General features: G+C 45.3%; 1 protein-coding gene across 2 annotated transcripts in view; it reads left to right on the top strand.

Annotated features, from left to right (window-relative positions):
* dscaml1 (Down syndrome cell adhesion molecule like 1) overlaps window positions 1–18,484 on the top strand; it is a 537,532-nt gene extending 519,048 nt beyond the window's left edge. Inside the window, exons 28-32 of one of the 2 annotated variants that reach the window (XM_060846680.1) lie at window positions 7,107–7,225; window positions 9,895–10,044; window positions 11,804–11,998; window positions 13,450–13,794; window positions 18,047–18,484. In XM_060846680.1, the coding sequence (XP_060702663.1) occupies window positions 7,107–7,225; window positions 9,895–10,044; window positions 11,804–11,998; window positions 13,450–13,794; window positions 18,047–18,474 (1,237 nt within the window). In that variant the 3' untranslated portion in view covers window positions 18,475–18,484. Of the gene's footprint in view, window positions 1–7,106; window positions 7,226–9,891; window positions 10,045–11,803; window positions 11,999–13,449; window positions 13,795–18,046 lie in introns of both variants that reach the window. The other variant, XM_060846681.1, reaches the window with a different exon arrangement.
* Window positions 18,485–21,259: the final 2,775 nt, after the last annotated feature.

The raw sequence follows: 21,259 nt of genomic DNA, 5'->3' as shown, positions 1-21,259 counted from the left end.
CTCTGAAACGTTCCGCAAGTAGGTGGCCTGTCTCCCCAATATAGAGGAGGCCACATCAGATGCAGCGGATGCAGTAAATGATGTGTGTGGAGGTGCGGGTGAATTTGTGGCGGATATGGGAGGATCCCTTGGGGTCTTGGAGGGAAGTGAAGGGGGAGGTGTGGGCACAAGTTTTGCATTTCTTGCGGTTGCAGGGGAAGGTGCCGGGAGTGGAGGTTGGGTTGGTGGGGGGTGTGTACCTGACAAGGGAGTCGCGGAGGGAGTGATCTTTCCAGAGCGCTGATAGGTGAGGGGAGGGAAATATATCCTTAGTGGTGGGGTCTGTTTGGAGGTGGCGGAAATAACAAAGGATGATACGATGTATCTGGAGGTTGGTGGGGTGGTAGGTGAGGACCAGTGGGGTTCTGTCCTGGTGGCGATTGAAGGGGCGGGGTTCAAGGGCGAAGGAGTGGGAAGTGGAAGAAATGCAGTGGAGAGCATCGTCAACCACGTCTGAGGGGAAATTGTCATCCTTGAAGGAGGAGGCTATCTGGGTTGTTCGGTATTGGAATTGGTCCTCCTGGGAGCAGATGCGGCGGAGGCAAAGGAATTGGGAACATGGGATGGCATTTTTACAAGGGGCAGGGTGGGAGGAAGTGTATCTAGGTAGTTATGGGAGTCGGTCAGTTTATAGTAAATGTCTGTGTTGAGTCGGTCACCCGAGATAGAAATGGAGAGGTCTAGGAAGGAGAGGGAGGAGTCTGAGATGGTCCAGGTAAATTTGAAGTTGGGGTGGAAGGTGTTAGTAAAGTGGATGAACTGTTCAACCTCCTTGTTGGAACACAAGGTAGCGTCGATACAGTCATCGATGTAACGGAGGAAAAGGTGGGGGCGGTGCCAGTGTAGCTGTGGAAGATGGACTGCTCCACATATCCGATGAAGAGGCAGGCATAGCTGGGGCCCATGCGGGTACCCATGGCTACCCCTTTGGTTTGGAGGAAGTGGGAGGATTGGAAAGAGAAGTTGTTCAGAGTGAGGACCAGTTCAGTCAGTCGAAGGAGGGTGTCAGTGGAAGGGTACTGGTTGAGCTTTGAGGCTTTCGTGATGCGGGATGGAGGTGTATAGGGACGGTGAAGATGAGGCGTTGGGGGTGGGGAAGCGATAATCATGGAGGAGGTGGAGGGCGTGGGTGGTATCCCGAACGTAGGTGGGGAGTTCTTGGACTAAGGGGGACAGGACCGTGTCGAGGTATGCAGAGATGAGTTTGGTGGGGCAGGAGCAGGCTGAGACAATGGGTCGACCGGGGCAGTCAGGTTTGTGGATTTTGGGCAGGAGGTAGAAACGGGCGGTGCGGGGTTGTGAAACTATGAGGTTGGAGGTGGTGGATGGGAGATTCCCTGAGGTGATGAGGTTATGGATGGTCTGGGAGATGATGGTTTGGTGGTGGGAGATGGGGTCATGGTCAAAGGAGCAGTAGGAGGAGGTGTCCATGACAAATTCACCTGCGCCTCCACACACATCATATACTGCATCCACTGCATCCGATGTGGCCTCCTCTACATTGGGGAGACAGGCCGCCTACTTGTGGAACGTTTCAGAGAACACCTCTGGGACACTCACACCAACCAACCCAACTGCCCCATGGCTGAACACTTTAAGTCTCCCCCCCTCCACTCCACCAAGGACATGCAGGTCCTTGGCCTCCTCCATCGCCAGACCATGGCAACACGACGCCTAGAGGAAGAGCGCCTCATCTTCCACCTAGGAACCCTCCAACCACAAGGGATGAATGCAGATTTCTCCAGCTTCCTCATTTCCCCTCCCCCCACCTTATCTCAGTCCCAACCCTCGGACTCAGCATCACCTTCTTGACCTGCAATTTTCTTCCCGACCTCTCCGCCCCACCCCCTCTCCGGCCTATCACCCTCACCTTAACCTCCTTCCACCTATTGCATTCCCAACGCCCCTCCCCCAAGTCCCTCCTCCCTACCTTTTATCTTAGCCTGCTTGGCACACCTTACTCATTCCTGAAGAAGGGCTTATGCCCAAAATGTCGATTCTCCAGCTCCTTGGATGCTGCCTGACCTGCTGCGCTTTTCCAGCAACACATTTTTCAGCATGTATACAGGGGCTCCATTGTCCTACACATGGTGATTGTTTTCAGTGCACCAATCACAGCATTCACTTCTGGCTCCGGGAGTAAGTGCCAGGCATGGAACACAGAGGCTTGCACAGCCAATAAGAAAACTAAAGGGAATACTGAGTATCAGCTCTCTCTGCAAGATACCCCTGCCCAGTTTTGTGCCTTGCTTTCATGCCCATTTATATTGGAAATTGATGCAATGTTGTGGTATTTCTCTGTAGGAGGAGACATCACCAACCCTCTTTGACTTAGTCTGAGGATCTATTTGGTTTATATTGGCGGAGGGTCAACCATTAGTGATTCTTAACAAGAAAAGGCTCTTGTCTTTACTAAATACAATTTATAATAAAACAGTAATTAGGTACAATTCACACAGATTAGTTAGACACTGTTACTTAGACTATTAGGCGACAGAGAGGGCACATCTGGCTCCTTTGAGATCCAGAGCTATTCTCATGATTTCCCCACCCTAGTCTGTACGACATTGTCAGATCGAGTGGAGCTTAGTGCACTCTTCAACATTAACCCTTTCAGAACCATTACCTTATGCAAACTTTAGCCTACCAGCCTGAGTTGAACATGAACTGAGGGGGAAACATTTGTTTCTTGAAGCATTTGAAGAACATATGAGGTCAGAAAATACTTCTTTCACATGGGAACAAACCAATCAGATTCCAGTTCCTGTACATTCACCGTGTCCTTGAGGCAAATAGTGAAGTATGACAAAGTGAGTCAAAAATGAGTTAAAATCATTGGCAAAACAGCTAGACATGAGACCAGGAGAATTTTTCTCAACAGAGTTGTTAAGATTTGCAACCTTCTCTGTGGAGAATTACTTATTCATTACTTATTACTTAATTAATGATTCTATAAGTAAATGTAAAATCAAGTTAGACAGGTACTTCAGCATGAGGAATATGCAGATTATAGACAAAAGGCAAAGGGGGTATTCCTTTTCTTATTGTTCACAGGACATGGACATCATTAGCTCTGTCAGCATTTACTTTCTGCCCATAATTGCCCTTGAGAAGGTGGTGATGAACTATCTTCTTGACCCACTGAAGTACCTCAGGGACACTCACGGTGTTGCTAGGGAGGAAGTTTCCGGATTTTGACCCAATGACATTGAGGGAACTGAGATATATTTCCAAGTGAGGGTGGTGTGTGGGTTTGGCAAGTGGCTGATGGATGGTGGTGATCCCATGTATCTGCTACCCTTGTTCTTGCAGGTGGTAGACTGGGTTAGGAAGATGCTCTCTAAGGAAGTTTTGTGAGTCATTGCATTTTGTTAGTAATAGGAATCAGTGGTGAAGAATGTGAAAGGTGATGGATGAGTTGTCAGTTAAGCAGGTAGCTTTAAGCAGGGCGGCACGGTGGCACAGTGGTTAGCACTGCTGCCTCACAGCGCCAGGGACCTGGGTTCAATTCCCGCCTCAGGCGACTGACTGTGTGGAGTTTGCATGTTCTCCCTGTGTCTGCGTGGGTTTCCTCCGGGCGCTCCGGTTTCCTCCCACAGTCCAAAGATGTGCGGGTCAGGTGAATTGGCCATGCTAAATTGCCCATAGTGTTAGGTAAGGGGTATATGTAGGGGTATGGGTGGGTTGCGCTTTGGCAGGTCGGTGTGGACTTGTTGGGCCGAAGGGCCTGTTTCCACACTGTAAGTAATCTAATCTAATCTTTGATCAAAATAGTGTTGAGTTTCTTGGATTTTATCAAAGTAACACTGTTGATTGGCGCCTATGGATTTTTTAAAAAATGGTATTTAAATGGTGCCATACTTTGGATTCAAGCAAAAGTTAGTTTAGATTAGATTAAATTCCCTACAGTACGGAAACAAGCTCTTCAGCCCAACACCGACCCTCCGAAGAGTAACCCACCCAGACCCATTTCCCTCTGACTAATGCACCTAACATTATGGGCAATTTAGCTTGGCCAATTCCAAATAAGTGGAGAGCATTCCATTCTCACTCACACTCCTGACTTCTGCCTTTGTTTATGGTAGAGAGGCTTTGAGGAGTCAGGATGTGTGTAACACACTGTAGAATTTCTATCCTCTGATTAGGCACAAAGTACAACTGTTATTTCAGAGAGTGAAAAGAGGCAGAATGGGCCAAATGGCTGACCGTGCCAGATTTCTTTGATTCTAGGTTGCACTTATATTAAAGACATTAAACTGAAAACTCATTCTAGCCACCAGTTCTTTGAAGAGAGATTGCTTGCTCAGAAATGTCACTACGGTTTTTCAGTAGTAACCTTTGCTCAGATTCTTCACTACATTTCATAAGGGATTCCTAACGCATTGCTGTGCACCCTGGCATGGATATTCCCCAAAAGGATCATCTGCAGATTATCTCTTGATGTGTTCCCTAATCACCTTCTGTAAATATCATCACTGACTTAGACTGCACAGATGGTTGGCATCAGTGCAAGCACTTGCTGTGGGGACTGTAGTAAACCCCAAAACTAAATAAATCCCTCCATGAAGTTAAAGCAAAAGTAATTACCAGAAGCAGTGTGTGGTAGTTTGGCTGCAGTGAGGGAATAGGAGTTTAGCATGTCAATGTAACAGGGGAAGGAAAACTCAAGGATAAGTCTTTGTTGAGAACTTGTAATCATAATCAGCATAGCACCCTGTTACTCCATCAGAAAGTTATTGGTTCAAGATCTGTGGTTTAAATGCTAAATCTAGGCTGAGATTTCAGTGTATTACTGAGAGATTGCAGCATTGTTAGAGGTGCTGTCTTTTGGATGTGATATTACACTGTAATGTGACTGTTTGGGTGAACAGTAAAGGACATCATATGGAACTGTATGAAGAGGAGCAGGACAAATCTCTCAGTCTTGGCCAAGATGTTCCTGCCACCAGCACCGCGTCAAGCAAAATTGTCACTATTTTACTATTGGGGAATCTGGCTGTGTGCAAATTGGCTGCTGCAATTGTCCACACTGACTGTAACGCAAAATAATCCCTTGGCTGTAAAATCACAAGGACATAAAAGGTGCTACATAAATGTAAGTTCTTTTTCTTTCTGATGAAGACATACCTCTGAAGAAGTAATTTCTGATAGAAGTTGGCATGCTATAAATATATATCGGAAAATCTATTGATTTTGGTAATTATTCCCATTTTGATTGCCAAAAAGCACAGTGGAAAGTTAAGCTACACTCAATTGACTTGCTTTGTAGTCCCTCGCATTTTCAGATTTATTTTCTCCAGAATGAAAGGCAGGGGTCTTCCTTTGGGAGTTGCTAGCCGTGGTGCTGAAACCAACAGTAAACTGATTTGAGTAACATTATGGTCTTGGATTGGGTTGTTACTTAACAACACGAAGAAACTGTCATAGGAGCACTAAATGGTTTAACAGAACATAGAATAGCACAGCACAGCAACAGGCCCTTTGGCCCATCATGTCTTTGCTAACCATGGTGACATTCTAAACCAGTCCCATCTGCCTGAACAAGGTCTGCATCCTTCTATTCCCTGCCTGTTTATGTCTCTGCCTACATGCCTCTTAAACATTGCTAACATATATGCTTCTACCACCTCCCCGGCAAAACATTCCAGGCACCTACCACCCTCTGCGTAAAAAACTTGCATATCTCCTTTAAACTTTCCCCCTCTCACCTTAAACCTATGTTCCCTTATGATTAGATTACCTACAGTGTGGAAACTGGCCCTTCGGCCCAACAAATCCACACTGACCCTCCGAAGAGTAACCCACCCCCCTATATTTATCCCTGGCTAATCCACCTAACACTACGGCCAATTTAGCATGGCCAATTCACCTAACCTCCACAGCTGTGGACTGTGGGAGGAAACCCACGCAGACACGGGGAGAAGGTGCCAACTCCACACAGACAGTTGCCCGAGGTGGGAATTGAACCCGGGTCCCTGGCGCTGTGAGACAGCAGTGCTAACCACTGAGCCACCGTGCTTATATTTAACATTTCCACCCTGTCCTTGCCATTTATAATTTTATGCACTTCTATCAGGTCACCCCTCAACCCCCAACAATCTAGCAAAAACAATAAGTTTGTCCAATCTCTCCTTATAGTTAATACACACCAATCCAGGCAACATGCTGATAAACCTCTTTCAAATCATCTCCAAAGCCTCCGCACCCTTCCAATAGTGTGATGACCAGAACTGCACACTATACTCCAGATGTAGTCTAAATAAAATTTTATGCAGCTGCAATCTGGCTTACCAACATATACTCAATGCCCAAACGAATGAATGAAAGCATGCTATATACCTCACTTTACACGCTGGAAGTGCCACTTTCAGGGATCTTGCACCCCAAGAACCCTCTGTAGATCTTTTTATCTCCTAAGGGTCCTGCCATTTACTGTATACTTTTCTTTTGCATTTGACTTCCCAAAATGCATTGCCTCCCACTTGTCCAAATTAAATTACATTTGCCATTTCCCCAAGCAACTTTCCAACTGATCTATATCCAGCTATATCCTTTGACAACTACTCTCACAACTCTAACATTTAACATGTCATCTGCAAACTTATTAATCATATCACCTACATTTTCATCCAAATCATTTATGCTAACGGTTCTGGGTTTGATCCAGTAACTGAGCTGTCCTCAATGTGCTTGCTTGGTGAAGCCTGGGTTTACTGATGAAGGGCTTATGTCCGAAACGTCGATTCTCCTGTTCCTTGGATGCTGCCCTGACCTGCTGTGCTTTTCCAGCACTGCACTCTCGAAGCCTGGGTTTGATCTCAGAGATGAGGAAGCAGACACCCAGATCAACCTGGGAGCTCAGCTGCAAGCATGAGTGCAAGCCTTTTGTACCTGTCCTGAGATAAACACCTATGAACTTCCTATTTTCCTTTGAATTTGTCAGATTTGTCAGATTGTCATAATGTTGCGGCGAGACACCTTGGGACTTTTACTATGTTGAACGTGCTACATAAATGCATGTTGTTATCTGAACCATGACAGTCTTTTCTCAAAATGTTTTCTTACAGCAAGAACAATCGGAGCTTCGATACTCCAGTGAAGGGGCAGCCACAAGGACCCCGTCTTCACATTGACATCCCTAGGGTGCAACTGTTGATAGAAGACAAAGAGGGGATTAAACAGCTGGGTATGTGACCAGTGGTGACACCATGCTGGATCATACTTAAAATTTCCAGAAGTCATAGAACCTTACAGTGTTGAAAGGGGCTACTTGGCCTATTGAATCTGCACTGACCCTCCAAAGAGCATCACACGCCAGACCTAGTTCTCCATCCTATCCCTGCACTCCCCATGGCTAATCCACCCCAACCTGCACATCTCTGTGGACTGTGGGAGGAAACCACAGCACCCAGCAGAAACAGAGTGAACGTGTAAACTCCACACAGACAGTCACCCGAGGCTGAAATCGAACCCGAATCCCTTGAGCTGTGAGGCAGCAGTGCTAACCACTGAGCCACCGTCCCACCCAACTGCATTTGTGACATCTGGTGAAGGGTCCCAATGTCAATGGACAAAAATTGAAAAAGAATTAGAAACCTGAGCATAGGATGAGAAGGCACATGGGATGTTACCACGGAAAGGTCAGTGTGCCGTTGAGACACAGCCTAGAGATAGATAAAAAGGGCAATTTGACACCCTATTGGATAGAGGAGCAACTGAGGCACAGGTTGGGAGGTTGAGTCAGCAGAGTTGGACAAACAAAGAGCAAAGCAGTCTTTTACCGTGCCCCATGATTTGTTAGACCTGCTTTTTCTATAATTCATTCATGGGATGCAGGCGTCTTTGACTGAGCTGGTGTTTTTTGGAGGTGAGCTGCCTTTTTGAACCACTGCAGTGTACATGCTGTCTGTACATCCACAATGCTGTCAGGGAGGGAGTTCCAGGATTCTGACCCAGCAACTCTGAAGGAATGGCAATATATTTCTAAGTCAGAACGGTGTGCTCCTAATGGCTGAGGTAAAGTGGGTGAACAGGGGGAATTGTCTCTGGGCAAGGATCCCTGTCTGGTGTGTTATTTTATAACAGCAACCTTCTTGACCTGTCCCATTTCCACCCCAAATGTTTCTGTGATAATGTGAAACAGGATCACTGTACAGAGGAAACAAATGGGACTGATCTAACAATCTATTCACATTGACTTTGTGTTCTCAACATCACTGATGATTAATATCTTGCTCAAATGCATCTTGTTAATTTAAATTTTCAAGAGTGCAATTGATAGATTTTTTTTAAGCCAAGGGTTTGAAGGGTTACAGAGTTGTGTGGATTAGGGCACATGAAGTGCCAATCAGTAATGACCTGACTGAATGCTGGAGCAAACCAGAGGGCTTGAATGGTCCATTGGGTTCCTGTATAATTAGACCACATAAACTTTGCCTGTTTAGAAATTGTGGATCTATTTGAAGAACTACCCATATCGTAAGTCTTATATTGGAAGGTTATCCTTATTCTAGTGAAAGGACAGAATACAATGCTGTACTTGACTTTCTCAATCTACTGAGCAACAGGCATCACCAATTCACTGGGAGAGTTGTACCTTTACAGATTACAGCTGATTCGCTTTAATAAGATATTAAATATGTGTCTCAGATTTGGGATTATTTGGATCTATTTTGATGCTCATTTTGTTTCCGGACTTCTAGTTTGAGGACTTGAGTACAGGAGTAGTGATGTCTTGCTTCTATTGTGTAGGAGCTTAGTTAGACCACACCTAGACTTGAAATGTTAGCTTCCTCTCTGTCCACGGATGCTGCCTGACCTGCTGTGATTTCCAGCACTTTTCGTGGACAATTTTGGTTTCCTTATCTCCAAAGAGAGTGAGACAGAGAGAGAGAGAGAGAGAGAGAGAGAGAGCAATGCATGTTTACCAGACTTGTTCCTGGAATTGTCCATGAAGAGAGATTGGCTTATGTTCTCTTGAATTTCAAAGAATGTGAGGTTGAAACTTGCAAAGTAATTGAAGGGATAGACAAAATTGATGCAGCAAAGATGTTTCCCCTGCTTGGGGGGTCTAGAACCAGGGGACACCATTTAAAAATAAAGGGGATGCCAGTTAGTTCGAAGATGAGGCAAATATTCTTTACTCAATCGGTTATGAATCTTCGCAGCTCTCTACCACACAGGGCTGTGGAAGCTTAGTTTTTAAATATAGTTAGGTAGAACCTGACAGCTTTTTGATTGCCAGTGACAGACAGAGATCTGGGGATAGGTTGAGTTGTGATCGTATTGAATGGTGGTTCAGGAGTGAGAGGCTGAATAGACCACTCCTGTTCCTATGCTTGGTCTACCTTCCGCCAGCTGTGAGGAGGAACAGGCCCCATCTCCCCCAGCCTTGCTATACAGTCATAGAACTACAGGAGATCAGAGCAGAGAAAGAGACCTTTTGGCCCATCCTTTCTGCCAGCCCTTTGATAATCTACCCAACTACTCCAAAATTGAAACACTCCAGATAAGGGCAATCTGAAATGAAAGCAGAAAATAGTGCAAGTACTCAGCTTGTCAGGTAGCATCTGTGGGGAGGGAGTGAATTATCATTTCACATCCTACAGAGAGATCACTAGCTTGTTAACTCTGTTTCTCTCTCCATAGATGCTGCCAGACCTACTCAGTACTTGCAACATTTTCTGCTTCTAATTTCCCTGTTCTTTCCCTATGGCTTTGCAGATATTTTCCCTTAAAGGGTTCTATCCCACTGTGTAACCTGTTCCTTATTCCTGTTACCTCTGGTTCTTCCAGCAATGACCTGTACAGAAGCACCTCACGTTTTCGCTTTCTGTCTTTCTTTGGCTATAGGAGACGACAAGGCGACCATTCCTGCAACAGAATCCGAATTCAGTCAGTCTGTAAACCCCCAGAGTTTCTGCACTGGTGTTTCTCTCCACCATCCAGCAATGATCCAGAACACAGGGCCACTCATTGACATGTCAGACATCCGACCTGGAACCAGTGAGTACCAGAGCCTTCTAAGGATTTACCGAGAAGCTGCGAATCGATGGAATCGAAAGCTGAGCTGGTTAGAATATGGAGCCTGACCTAATTGATCCAAATAACATCGATGCATTTGTACAGCAGTACATGAAAGAGAAAGGGAGAGAATAACAGCCTCAATGGAGTTAAACAAAGAAGTGAGAGTTTGTGTGGGGTGTTAGCATTTGCACATTTAGGGGAGGTATATTATCACTAGACTATCAATCCAGAGACCTGAGGACTTGGGTTCAAATCCTGCCATGGGAAATGGTGATTAAATTCAATCTTTAAAAATCTGTAGTTAAGAATCTAATGATGATCATGAATCCATTGTTGGTGAAAAAGCCCATCTAGTTCACTGATGCCTTTTAGGGAAGGAAATTGTCATCCTTACCTGATGTAGGCTACGTGAGACTCCAGACCCACAGCAATGGGGTTGACGTCTACTTGCCCACTGGGCAATTAGGGATGGGCAATTAATGCTGGCCTAGCCAGCGACACCCTCATCCCATGAGTGAATTTTAAAAAAGACACTTTGGGCCGGGTGACCTGTTTTTATTTCATAAATGTACATGTCTAATTATATGATGTTCAAACTTCACTTCAAAATTGGCAATAGGAGCTGTACCCGTACAAGCGCTGAAGCTTCAATGCCAGACCCTTTTAGAATAAGAAATTTTTTATTTACACATGACCAAAATACTGCGGATGTCCGGTATCAGAAATGAAAAGGCAAGCCAGTGGAAGGTCTGGCAGCCTCTGTGGTGACAGAAGCAGAGCTAACATTGTAAGCCAAAGACCTTTCTTTCAAATTTGACTCAATCTGATTGTGCCCTGAGGTGTTAGCCTTTCCCCTTTCCACACTGGCCTGTAACATTCTCTGTGTCTTTCCAGCATTTGTTTTTACTTTCAGTTTATAAACCCTTTAGCAGACAGAAAAACTGGCTCCTGGTGGTGTATTTAATAAAGGGTAACGTAGCAACAGAATCACATTGGCCAGAAGCCTTAGTATGCATTGAATGGCACACTGGACATTCCCAAGCTAGGGGATAAACAAAATCTTAGTGTTTCTTTCTCCTGTCTCATCCCCTCTCTCCTCTATAATTTAAAGCCATGGTTTGTACCCAGACATAGAAATATGGAAGTCAATATACTTCAGGAGGACCCTGTTTTCCCACCTCTAGAGGAAACTGTGGTGTCATGGTTATGTTCCTGAACTAGTAACCTATAGGATCAGACTAAGTTTTTTGGAGCAAGGGTTTGAGATCCCACCAAAGCCGCTGCCCATCTGTTAATAAAATCTGGAATTGAAAGTGAGTTTTAGATATGATGCAAGGAAACTAACGTCAATTGTTGGTTTTTAAAAAAAAAATCTGGTTCACGAATGCCCTTGAGGGAAGAGAATCGGCCATTCTTGCCTGGACTAAATGTAAATTAGCCCCACAACAATGTGGTTGATTCTTAACTGCCCCTTGAAATCCAAGCTTACATTCTGGTTTTGCCAGGAATAGCCACATCCTGTGAAAAAATAAAGGAAAAATAAATGAAGGTAACTTGGTGAAAATTATCTGAAGATGAAGCATTTGCACACAGATGGCACTGGCCTTGCCACTTTTGTACCTATTTTTATTTTTGCCCTTCTATGGAAAGTAATTGAAGAGCAAAGAATGAGCCCCAGATATTCTTGTGGAACATAAACTTAGTTACCTCAGTGCTCTGACTCCTCCCTTTCTGTCAGATCCTGTTGCTAGGAAGAGTGTCAAATCAGCACACAGCACACGGAATAGATATTCCAGCCAATGGACCCTAACTAAGTGTCAAGCTTCCACCCCAGCCCGGACTTTGACCTCTGACTGGAGAACGGTGGGGTCACAGCATGGAATAACCGTGACCGAAAGTGATAGCTACAGTGCAAGTCTCTCCCAGGACACAGGTAGGAGAGCTAACACTGGATCAGAGCTTCCCCATCCTTGTTCTTTTCTTCAAGCCATTAATCATTTGCAATGTTACACTGTGTATTTTAAAAAAGCAACCTTATTTGATGTAACACTGCCTGATATTTCAGGCACATCACTCCCCACCCTCACCTGCCACAATCTCATTACTCCCCACCCTCACCACACCCCATCCTCACCACCCCCAATCTCACCATTCCTCACCCTCACCACTCCCCATCCTCACCACTCCCCATCCTCACCACTCCCCACCGTCATCACTCCCCACTGTCATCACTCCCCACCCTCACCACTCCTCACCCTCACCATTCCCCACCCTCACCACTCCTCACCCTCACCACTCCCCACCCTCACCACTCCCTATCCTATCACTCCCCACCCTCACCACTTCCCACCCTCACCACACCCCCACCCTTACCAGTTCCCGCCGTCACCACTCCCCATCCTCACCACACCCCCACCCTCACCATTCTCCACCCTCAGCACTTCTCACCCTCACCACTCCCTACCCTCACCATTCCCATTATTCCTGGTCTATATCATCCCCTCTCCTTGTCCCTCCTTCTCCCCATCCCTGCCTCTCCCAGTGCCTCCCCCTCTCCATTCCTCTGCCTCCCGTCCCTCTCACTCCTTGTCCCTCCCTGTCCCCACCCCTCCCCCTCCCTGTCCCTCCCCGTCCCTTACCCTTACCATACCTCCCTCTCCCCTCCCTCCATCACCCCATCCCTGCCTCTCCCAGTGCCTCCCCCTCCTCATTCCTCCGCCTCCCTGTCCCATCCCTCCTCGTTCCTTACTCTCACCATCCCTCCCTCTCCCCCTCCCTGCCTCTCCCTGTCCGTGCTTCTCCCTATCTCTCCCCCTCCCTGTTTCTCCCACTCTTCCTCCCTTCCCCTTCTTGTCTCTCCCTGTCCCTGCCTCTCCCGTCCCTCCCCCTCCCTCTCCCTCCCCATCCTCCTGCTTCCTGTCCATCCCTCTCCCTATCTCTCCCCCTCCTCGTCTCTCCCACTCTTTCTCCCTTCCCCTTCCTGTCTCTCCCTCTCCCAGCCCCTCCCGATCCCATCTCAGCCTCTCCCCGTTCCTCTCTCTCTCGCATTCCCTCCCCTCTCCATTCCTCCCACTGCCCATCCTTCCCTCTCTCATTCCCTCCCACTCTCGTCCCTCTGTCTCCCTGTCCCTCCCACTTCCCTTTGCTCTCACTTGTAGCCTCTGTCACTTGATTGCCCCCTCCCTCTCCATAATCAATCTCACACAACCGGGAGTGGGAGGGGCATGGAACAGGAAGGTGAATGAGAGAGACAGGGAATTGGAGGGATGGTGAATGGTAGGGTTGATGTGAACCCATGTCCTCTGTTCAACAACCCTCCTGAACAGGGTCCTGTTACATTCTTTGACTCATAGTGATCTCCCTCTTACATTGTTTTGTTAAAAGATAAAGGCCGGAACAGCATGGTTTCCACAGAGAGTGCCTCCTCCACCTATGAGGAGTTGGCGCGAGCCTATGAGCACGCTAAGCTGGAGGAGCAGCTACAACATGCCAAGTTTGAGATCACCGAGTGCTTCATCTCTGATAGCTCCTCTGACCAAATGACAACTGGCACCAATGAGAACGCTGACAGCATGACGTCTATGAGCACCCCGTCTGAGGCTGGCATCTGCAGGTTTACAGCTTCACCCCCACAGCCCCAGGATGTTGACCGCGGAAAGAATGTGGCTGTGCCCATCGCCCACAGAGCTGGCAAAGACCTCCACAGCCGTGGCATCCAGCGCACCCCAGGTACAACTCTAGAACCGTACATTGTGTGACAAAGCGGCCTGCTTTATTTCCGGGTTCTGCTGAGCAATTTGAAAGATATAAACGAGAAGCTGAATCCTGTGGATGTTGGAAATCTGAATGAAAAGAACACAAAATGCTGGAAATGCTTAGCTGGTCTGGTAACATTAGAGAGAAAAGCAGTTATTGTTTCCCTAGAAACCTTTGACCTGTCAACAACACTATTCTGATGAAAGTTTTCTGAGAAAAGGTGAAGGCAGCATAGCCCTACCCTGTCATTAGAGCGACAGAGATGATTGGTGCCATTTTAACCAAAGTGTTACCACATCTCAGGTGAAGGAAGAGGTTGAGAAGGAGAGCCCTTCATAGTAACTTTTGCAAGGGCAGGCATTGAACTTGCATCATTGGCGTTTGTCTGCATTGTAATCCTCTCACCCACTGAGCTAGCTAACCAAAGGGGGCTCCAGCAGAAATTTCTATAGAAACTTCATTCTGAAGGAGGGGGCATTGGACTCAAAATATTAACTCTGTTTTCTCCCCAAATACACTATCAAACTTGTTGCGTTTCTCCAGCAATTTCTCAGTTTCTTTCAGATTTCCAGCATCCACAGTTATTTGTTTTGTTTTAGTGACCTCCAGGAAGGTTTATTGTGTTCATTTGTTCTGTGGTTAAATGAGTCTGTTTACAATTGATGCTCAATGCACTTGATTGAAGTTAGGCCTGGGTGTGGACTCTGAGCAAAGTAACTCAGAGCAAAATTCTTTCAAAAGCACTAGAAGCTGGAGCGTGGCATTGATATTTTACACCTCTGAATTGGTGTGCAATATGAAGTACACAAGTAGGTCATCGATCTGAAAATATTCATTCTGATTCCCTGTCCACAGATGCTGCCTGACATGCTGGGTATTTCTTGTTCTGTACTTGAGTACTAAATTAGAATTCAGTTCAGAAAGGGCTACCTGTGTAAAAATATCACATTGTTACGGTTTCTCAGCCGAAGGGCGTTGCACGTTGTTGAAACGGGAGAGAGAGAATTTTGCATTTAATCTGACCTGACAGCATTTAATAGAAGCAGAGAATGGTTACAGGACGGAAGGAGACCATTCTGCCCATTCTGTCTGTGCTGACTGTGAGAGCTGCTCAGTTAATGTGCATTCCAGATCTGAACCACACTCTTCCACATGTTATTGTTGCTTTTTTCACCAAACCTCTTAGATGAATGTCCTCTGGTTCCTGATCCCTTTTGTTGAAGGGAAAGATATTTGAGTAAAAAGTGAGGTGTGCAGATGCTGGAGATCAGAGCTGAAAATGTGTTGCTGGTTAAAGCGCAGCAGGTCAGGCAGCATCCAAGGAACAGGAAATTCGACGTTTCGGGCATAATTCCTGATGAAGGGCTTATGCCCGAAACATCGAATTTCCTGTTCCTTGGATGCTGCCTGACCTGCTGCGCTTTAACCAGCAACACATTTTCAGCGGGAAAGATATTTGCCCAACTGGAACCTTCATGATTTTAAAAACTTCTAATTTTCTCTTAACCTTCTATCTAGTATAGCAGTCCCAATTTTTTCCAATCCATCCACTAAATTGGTGTCCCTTATTTCTGGAAATATTCAGATCATGTTTTTTTTTCTGCATTCTCTCTAAAGCCTTGACATCTTTCCTAAATGATTATGCCCAGAATTGCACAGAATGTACCACTTGATGTTAGGCAAAAGTGAGGACTGCAGATGCTGGAAATTGGTGTCTAGATTAGAGTGATGCTGGAAAGGTACAGCAGGTCAGGGCAGCATCTGAGGAGCAGGAAAACCGATGTTTTGTGCAAAAGCTCTTCCTGATGAAGAGCTTTTGCCCAAAACGTTGTTTTTCCTGCTCCTCGGATACTGCCTGACCTGCTTTGCTTTCCAGCACCACTCTAATCTAGGCACCAATAGATGTTGACAAGGCTTGGCTTTGATTCTCACCTGGGCTATAACTTACTCTAGATTGGTCCGTTAACTGAAGCTTTACTCTTTAACTAAGCCTGTTCTTTATCAGTCCTGGGAGTGTTTGATGGGGACAGTGCAGAGTGAGCTTTATTTTGTATCTAACCCCATGTTGTATCTGTCCTTGGAGTGTTTGATACTTGATGTTGAATACAAATAATAAATGTTTCTTTCTAGCAGGCCACAAGGGGAGGTAATGGTCGAGAGGCTTTGTCACTAGATGGTTAACCCAGGGTTCTAGATATTATTCTATGCATCTGAGTTCAAATCTCATCATGGTAGATGATGAGATTTGAATTCAATATTTTAAAAATTCTGGAAATGAAGGTTTAATTATGTTTAGGAATCTGTTGTTGATTGTTGCGGGGGCAACAATTCACTAATGTTCTCTGGGGAAGGAAGATGTTGTCTTTACCTGGTCTGGCCCAAAAAGCTTCAGTTAACTGACCCATCTAGTGTGAGCTATAGCCGAGGCTAGTCAATGTGATTGACTCTTAACTGCCCACTGGGCAATTGGGTATGAGCAATAAGTGCTGGCCAAACCCACATCCCATGAATGAATAAAAAAGACCCTCATTATTGACAAGCTTGTTTCTAAAAAAAATTCCTTTGAGACATTGCTTCCTACTAAGTATAATTAATTCAAATCGCCATGGTTACAATTACGAGCAAAAGCCTCCAAAACAGCATTTTATCACGCAATCTTAAATAACTATGTTATTTCCCTTATCGTGATCCCATTTATAGGCAAAACATATTCTCTTGTTCTGGGGTTATGTAGCTGCAGCTTGACTTCTTGCTAACTCTATGTCTAGGAGACAAAAAAAAACTGCAGATGCTGGAATCCAAGATAGACAGGCAGGAGGCCAGAAGAACACAGCGAGCCAGGCAGCATCAGGAGGTGAAGAAGTCAACATTTCGGGAGTAACACTTCTTCAGGACCGGGGGGAGCTGCAGACAAAGGGGGTGGTGTGGGCAGGGTGGTGAGATGGGGATAGGTGAAGACAGGTGGTTGGTCAATGGGAGGCACGGTGTTGTGGCAGTGAGAAAGGGACTCCTTTTCTAACCCATAGATTTCTTTACCAGAAGCCAGCCTTTTAATTTTCAAAATGCAGATGTAATCCATATAGGTGCTTTTGTCAGATTACATGGTCACATAGTCTGTGGAACACACACTGTATCAACAGACTGATTGGACCAGGTCTGTGCCCTTGATTCCTCACTCCCACAAATTGTTAACCATTACCGATGAGCCATCTGGATCACTAATAATCCTGAGAGAAGGAAAGTGCTGTCCCCACCTGCTCCGGCCTCTATGTGACCCCAAACCCAATAGCAATGTGGTTGACAATTAACTGCCCTCTGGGCAAAATATGGATGGGCCTAGCCAGAGATAACCACATCCTGTGAATGAATGTTTATAAAACTGGTTCAGTGAGACCAGTGAGATCTCTAGACCTTGAAGTGCTTGCCACCTGGCTTTAGCAAGCAGTGGTCACGTCAGTTTGGGAGATAGGCTGGTACAATTCTGTGGATCACGCTGCAACTTGCCTGCGTGATGCCACCTTGGTGCCAATATTAATGTAAGAAGCTAAGTGTTCCTCTGTTGGCTGAGAGGGAGACAAAACCAAAATGAGGTTACCTTTATCTGAGCAGGTATCTCCTGCCAAGGCTTGCCAGTGATGATATAGGTCCACTAAATCACCCAGGAGAAAGCAAACTGGAGCTTTTTTTTCATTTTGTTATTGGATGTGGATACTGCTGGCAGGGATAACATTTGTTGTCCATCCCTAATTGCCCTTGAACTGAGTGGCTTGCCTGGGCATTTTGAAAGGTCATTAAGATTCGATCACATTGTTGTGGGTCTGGTGTCCCATGAGGCCAGACTAGAGATGGAGAACTAATTTCCTTCCCTAAAGTATATTTGTCAATGAGATGGACTTTTACAACAGTTAGCGATAGTACTGTGGTTGCCATTACTGAGATGACCTTTAGATTCCACATTTAGTAAAGAATTTGAATTTCACTGGCTGCTGTGCTGTGATTTGAACGTGAACCTCCAAACCATTAGCACAGACCTCTAGTTACTGCTGTGCTGCCACTACCTCGTTTCACCTTCAGCCCATCATATCTGCACCAGGCATTAAGTATCCATCTATTCTAATCCCATTTTCCAACATATGGCATGCCAGAGTTAGCCACCTTTTGAAAAAAGTTGAGTTTGGCTTTATGTATTTGTTTTAATCGTATTTTAAATGCATCTCTTTCTCAGGTGACTATTGCAACCTTCCCCTCTACGTCAAGTCGGAAGCTTTCTTCCGCAAATCAGATGCCCGTGATCCTTGCCCGGTGGTGCCACCAAGGGAAGCCTCCATCCGGAACATGGCCAGGGCTTATCAGACGCAAAGCCGGCACATGACCCTCGACCCCAACAGCAAGCCGCCCATCCACCCGCATGCCACAGCCACATTACCTCAGAGAACTGTCACCGCGTCGAGCTCCACAGCCACTGCTTCTGCCAACACGGCTGCCGTCACCGCCCCTGCTTCCACCGCAAACGCCCCAGCTGAACCACGGCTGCCCACGCACACTAAAATCGGCGGCTCCAGAGACTCACTACTAGAAGTGAGTACAGCCGGACTGAACAGGTCACAGAAACAAGGAGCAGGTGCCTACTCAAAGTCCTACACCCTGGTGTAAGGTGCACGCAGGCCCCTTTTCACCCTCGCCCTTGTTAATTTGTAATAAAAATATTTCTTGTACATAAGGAACTCTTTTTGTATAAATAATACTATTTTCTTCTTCTGCAAACTGACCAGTGCACAACAAAAAAAAAATCAAAATGTGATGTTATTTAAAAAAGAAAAACAAAAAAAAATTCACATTGTTTTGAAGGAAGGACACAAATGAGGTTTTTTTTCTGATGTCGTGAGTTGTTTCGAAGCCAATTCCTCAGAGCCAATGCATGCGGACTATTTTACTGTTAAAATCAATCACTCATAAAGAATCTGCTTCTATTTGCAAATGCTTGTGTTAATACCTTTTTTCTATGAAGAAATTCAAGACGCCGTGTGCAATAAAACATTTGTTTATATGTTGTTGTTTTCTATTTGGCTTAGCCTCTTTCATTGCTGAGTAAATGGGACAAACCCAGGGCATTGAAACAGGAAGAGGCCATTCAGCCCACTTGAGCCTTTTACCCCATTAAATTGAAATCATGGCTGACAATTATTTTCCAAGCTTTCAATTGCAGTCTGTCACATTTAGGAACGGGTATATAAATGAGGAGCAGCTTACATTTTGATTTATAATGAAAGTCCGTTAGAATAGGTCTCACTATAGTACTTAATCATTTATGGGCATGGGTCTCATGGCTCTCAAATTAAACTGAAGCTTCAGTTATTCTCATGAACATCCCACTTAGTCGAACCTTTGTAGCATAGAGTAATCACAACTGCACCATCGACAAAGTAGTACAGCTTTTACATAATATTTAGAAAGTTGAGCTTAATCTTGAGATGGTCCCAGGGTACACAACTATCCCCAGTCTGGGCTTTGAACCTCCTCAGATGTAGCCTCCTCTGTATTCCTGATGAAGGGCTTTTGCCCGAAACAGCTGAAAATGTGTTGCTGGTTAAAGCACAGCAGGTCAGGCAGCATCCAAGGAACAGGAAATTTGACGTTTCGGGCCAGAGCCCTTCATCAGGAATGGTTATTTCACTGCTCAGACATCAAATTCACATTATATCAGTCGTCCACTGTAGATCCTCATAACTATTGAATTGTCTTACTTCCAATATCCTGCCTTGGTACACTTTAGAGTTGAATACCCCAAATATTCTTTGAAGTTTGTTTTTATGTGTTCATCATTGGATGTTCATTCTGAAAAATAGAACATGTTTCACTGACCTTCAGTCACTGCCATGTGAGGTGTAATGTGGTTAATTACAAGCAATACCTTCCTCTGCTCATCTCCAACCTCTGATGGACAGCCACCCTTTCAGCAATATGACACTTTCCATTTTAACTCTGGAACCACCCTCTATTGTGGTAACAACCTTTCAGATACAGAGAAGGAAATCAGGCATCCTTACCTAATCTGGCCTATATTTGGCTCCAATACAATGCAATACCATTGACTCTTAACTGCCCTCTGAAATGGCTGAGGAAGCCACTCAGTTCAGGGAAATTAGAAATGGGTAACAAATGCAGGCCTTGCTAATGATGTCTACATCCCAAGAAACAAATATAGAAAACAAACTCCCACCTTGCCTCATGTTGTTCTGAAAATGCTTTTGTCCTCTGAACCCAGGCCAACTAGGAATGGCATCAAACTCATTCTGAAAAGCCAGGTAAGGCCAGGAGACTCTCATTCATGCAACCAGACTGGGGTTGAACCCAAAGTGGAATAATTAAGCATTGTGAAGACAGACATGTTTCTCAAAGGTGGGAATACTTGGAGCAGGACTTGTAGAATGCCTACCTCCCAGTCTGAAGGTTTTAGGGTCAGGTCTCACTTTATACACTTAAGCACAAAATCTGGGCTGATGCTGTTGTAGATGTCATCTTTTGGATGAAATGTTAATCAGATGTCCCTTCTCTCTTGTGAACCCAATGTGAAAAAATCCCATACAACTGGTTTAAAGAAAAGCAGCACTGTTCTCCCCAGCATCCTGGTCAATACTGATTCCTCATGAAGGTAAACAGTAAAGTAGTTCTTCTGGCCATTCTCACACTATGACTTGTGGAAGCTTGCTGTATACAAGATAGCTGAGTTAGAACAGCAAGTACATTTCCAATACAATACCTCATTGGCTGAAAGTCACTTATGGATGTCCTGAGGGTCATAAAGGAAGTTTAATAAATGGTCTTTGTTTTCTTTTTGCCCTTTAAGACCAGGATAGGGATGGCACAGCGCCAGGGACCCAAGTTCAATTCCCACTTCGGGCAACTGTCTGTGTGGAGTTTGCACATTCTCCCTGTGTCTGTGTGGGTTTCCTCCCACAGTCCAAAGATGTACAGGTCAGGTGAATTGGCTATGCTTAATTGCCCGCAGTGTTAGGTGAAGAGGTAAAATGTAGGGGAATGGGTCTGGGTGGGTTACGTTTCGTAGGGTTGGTGTGAACCAAAGGGTCTGTAGGGGATCTAATCTAAGTTGTGTCTGACATAAGGAAGTGGGATGAATGTCTCCTCTGTCTATTGGCCAGAAAGATTTTGTAATGAAAGTGGCAGTGCAGTGTCATTACCATATATCTTCAATCATTCAGAATGTCAATGTTTCTATGTTTGGTGGGAGTTAAGGGAATGGTTAAGGCTTACCGTTGAGGTTAATACAGATTAACTTAACATTATGATATCAGAGGCAAAGATGATTGATGTCAGAGCTGGGTCTAAACGATAGTCCACTTCCTTTCAGAACCCTCACCAAAGTAGACCCATAAAACACTCAGATCCCAGGATTGTTGGTTAGCCCAACAAAATCACC

Source organism: Hemiscyllium ocellatum, chromosome 29 (assembly GCF_020745735.1).
Source record: "Hemiscyllium ocellatum isolate sHemOce1 chromosome 29, sHemOce1.pat.X.cur, whole genome shotgun sequence".
Classification (NCBI taxonomy): domain Eukaryota; kingdom Metazoa; phylum Chordata; class Chondrichthyes; order Orectolobiformes; family Hemiscylliidae; genus Hemiscyllium; species Hemiscyllium ocellatum.
The sequence above is the reverse complement of the archived record's forward strand: the minus strand, read 5'-3'. Positions and strand labels throughout refer to the sequence as shown.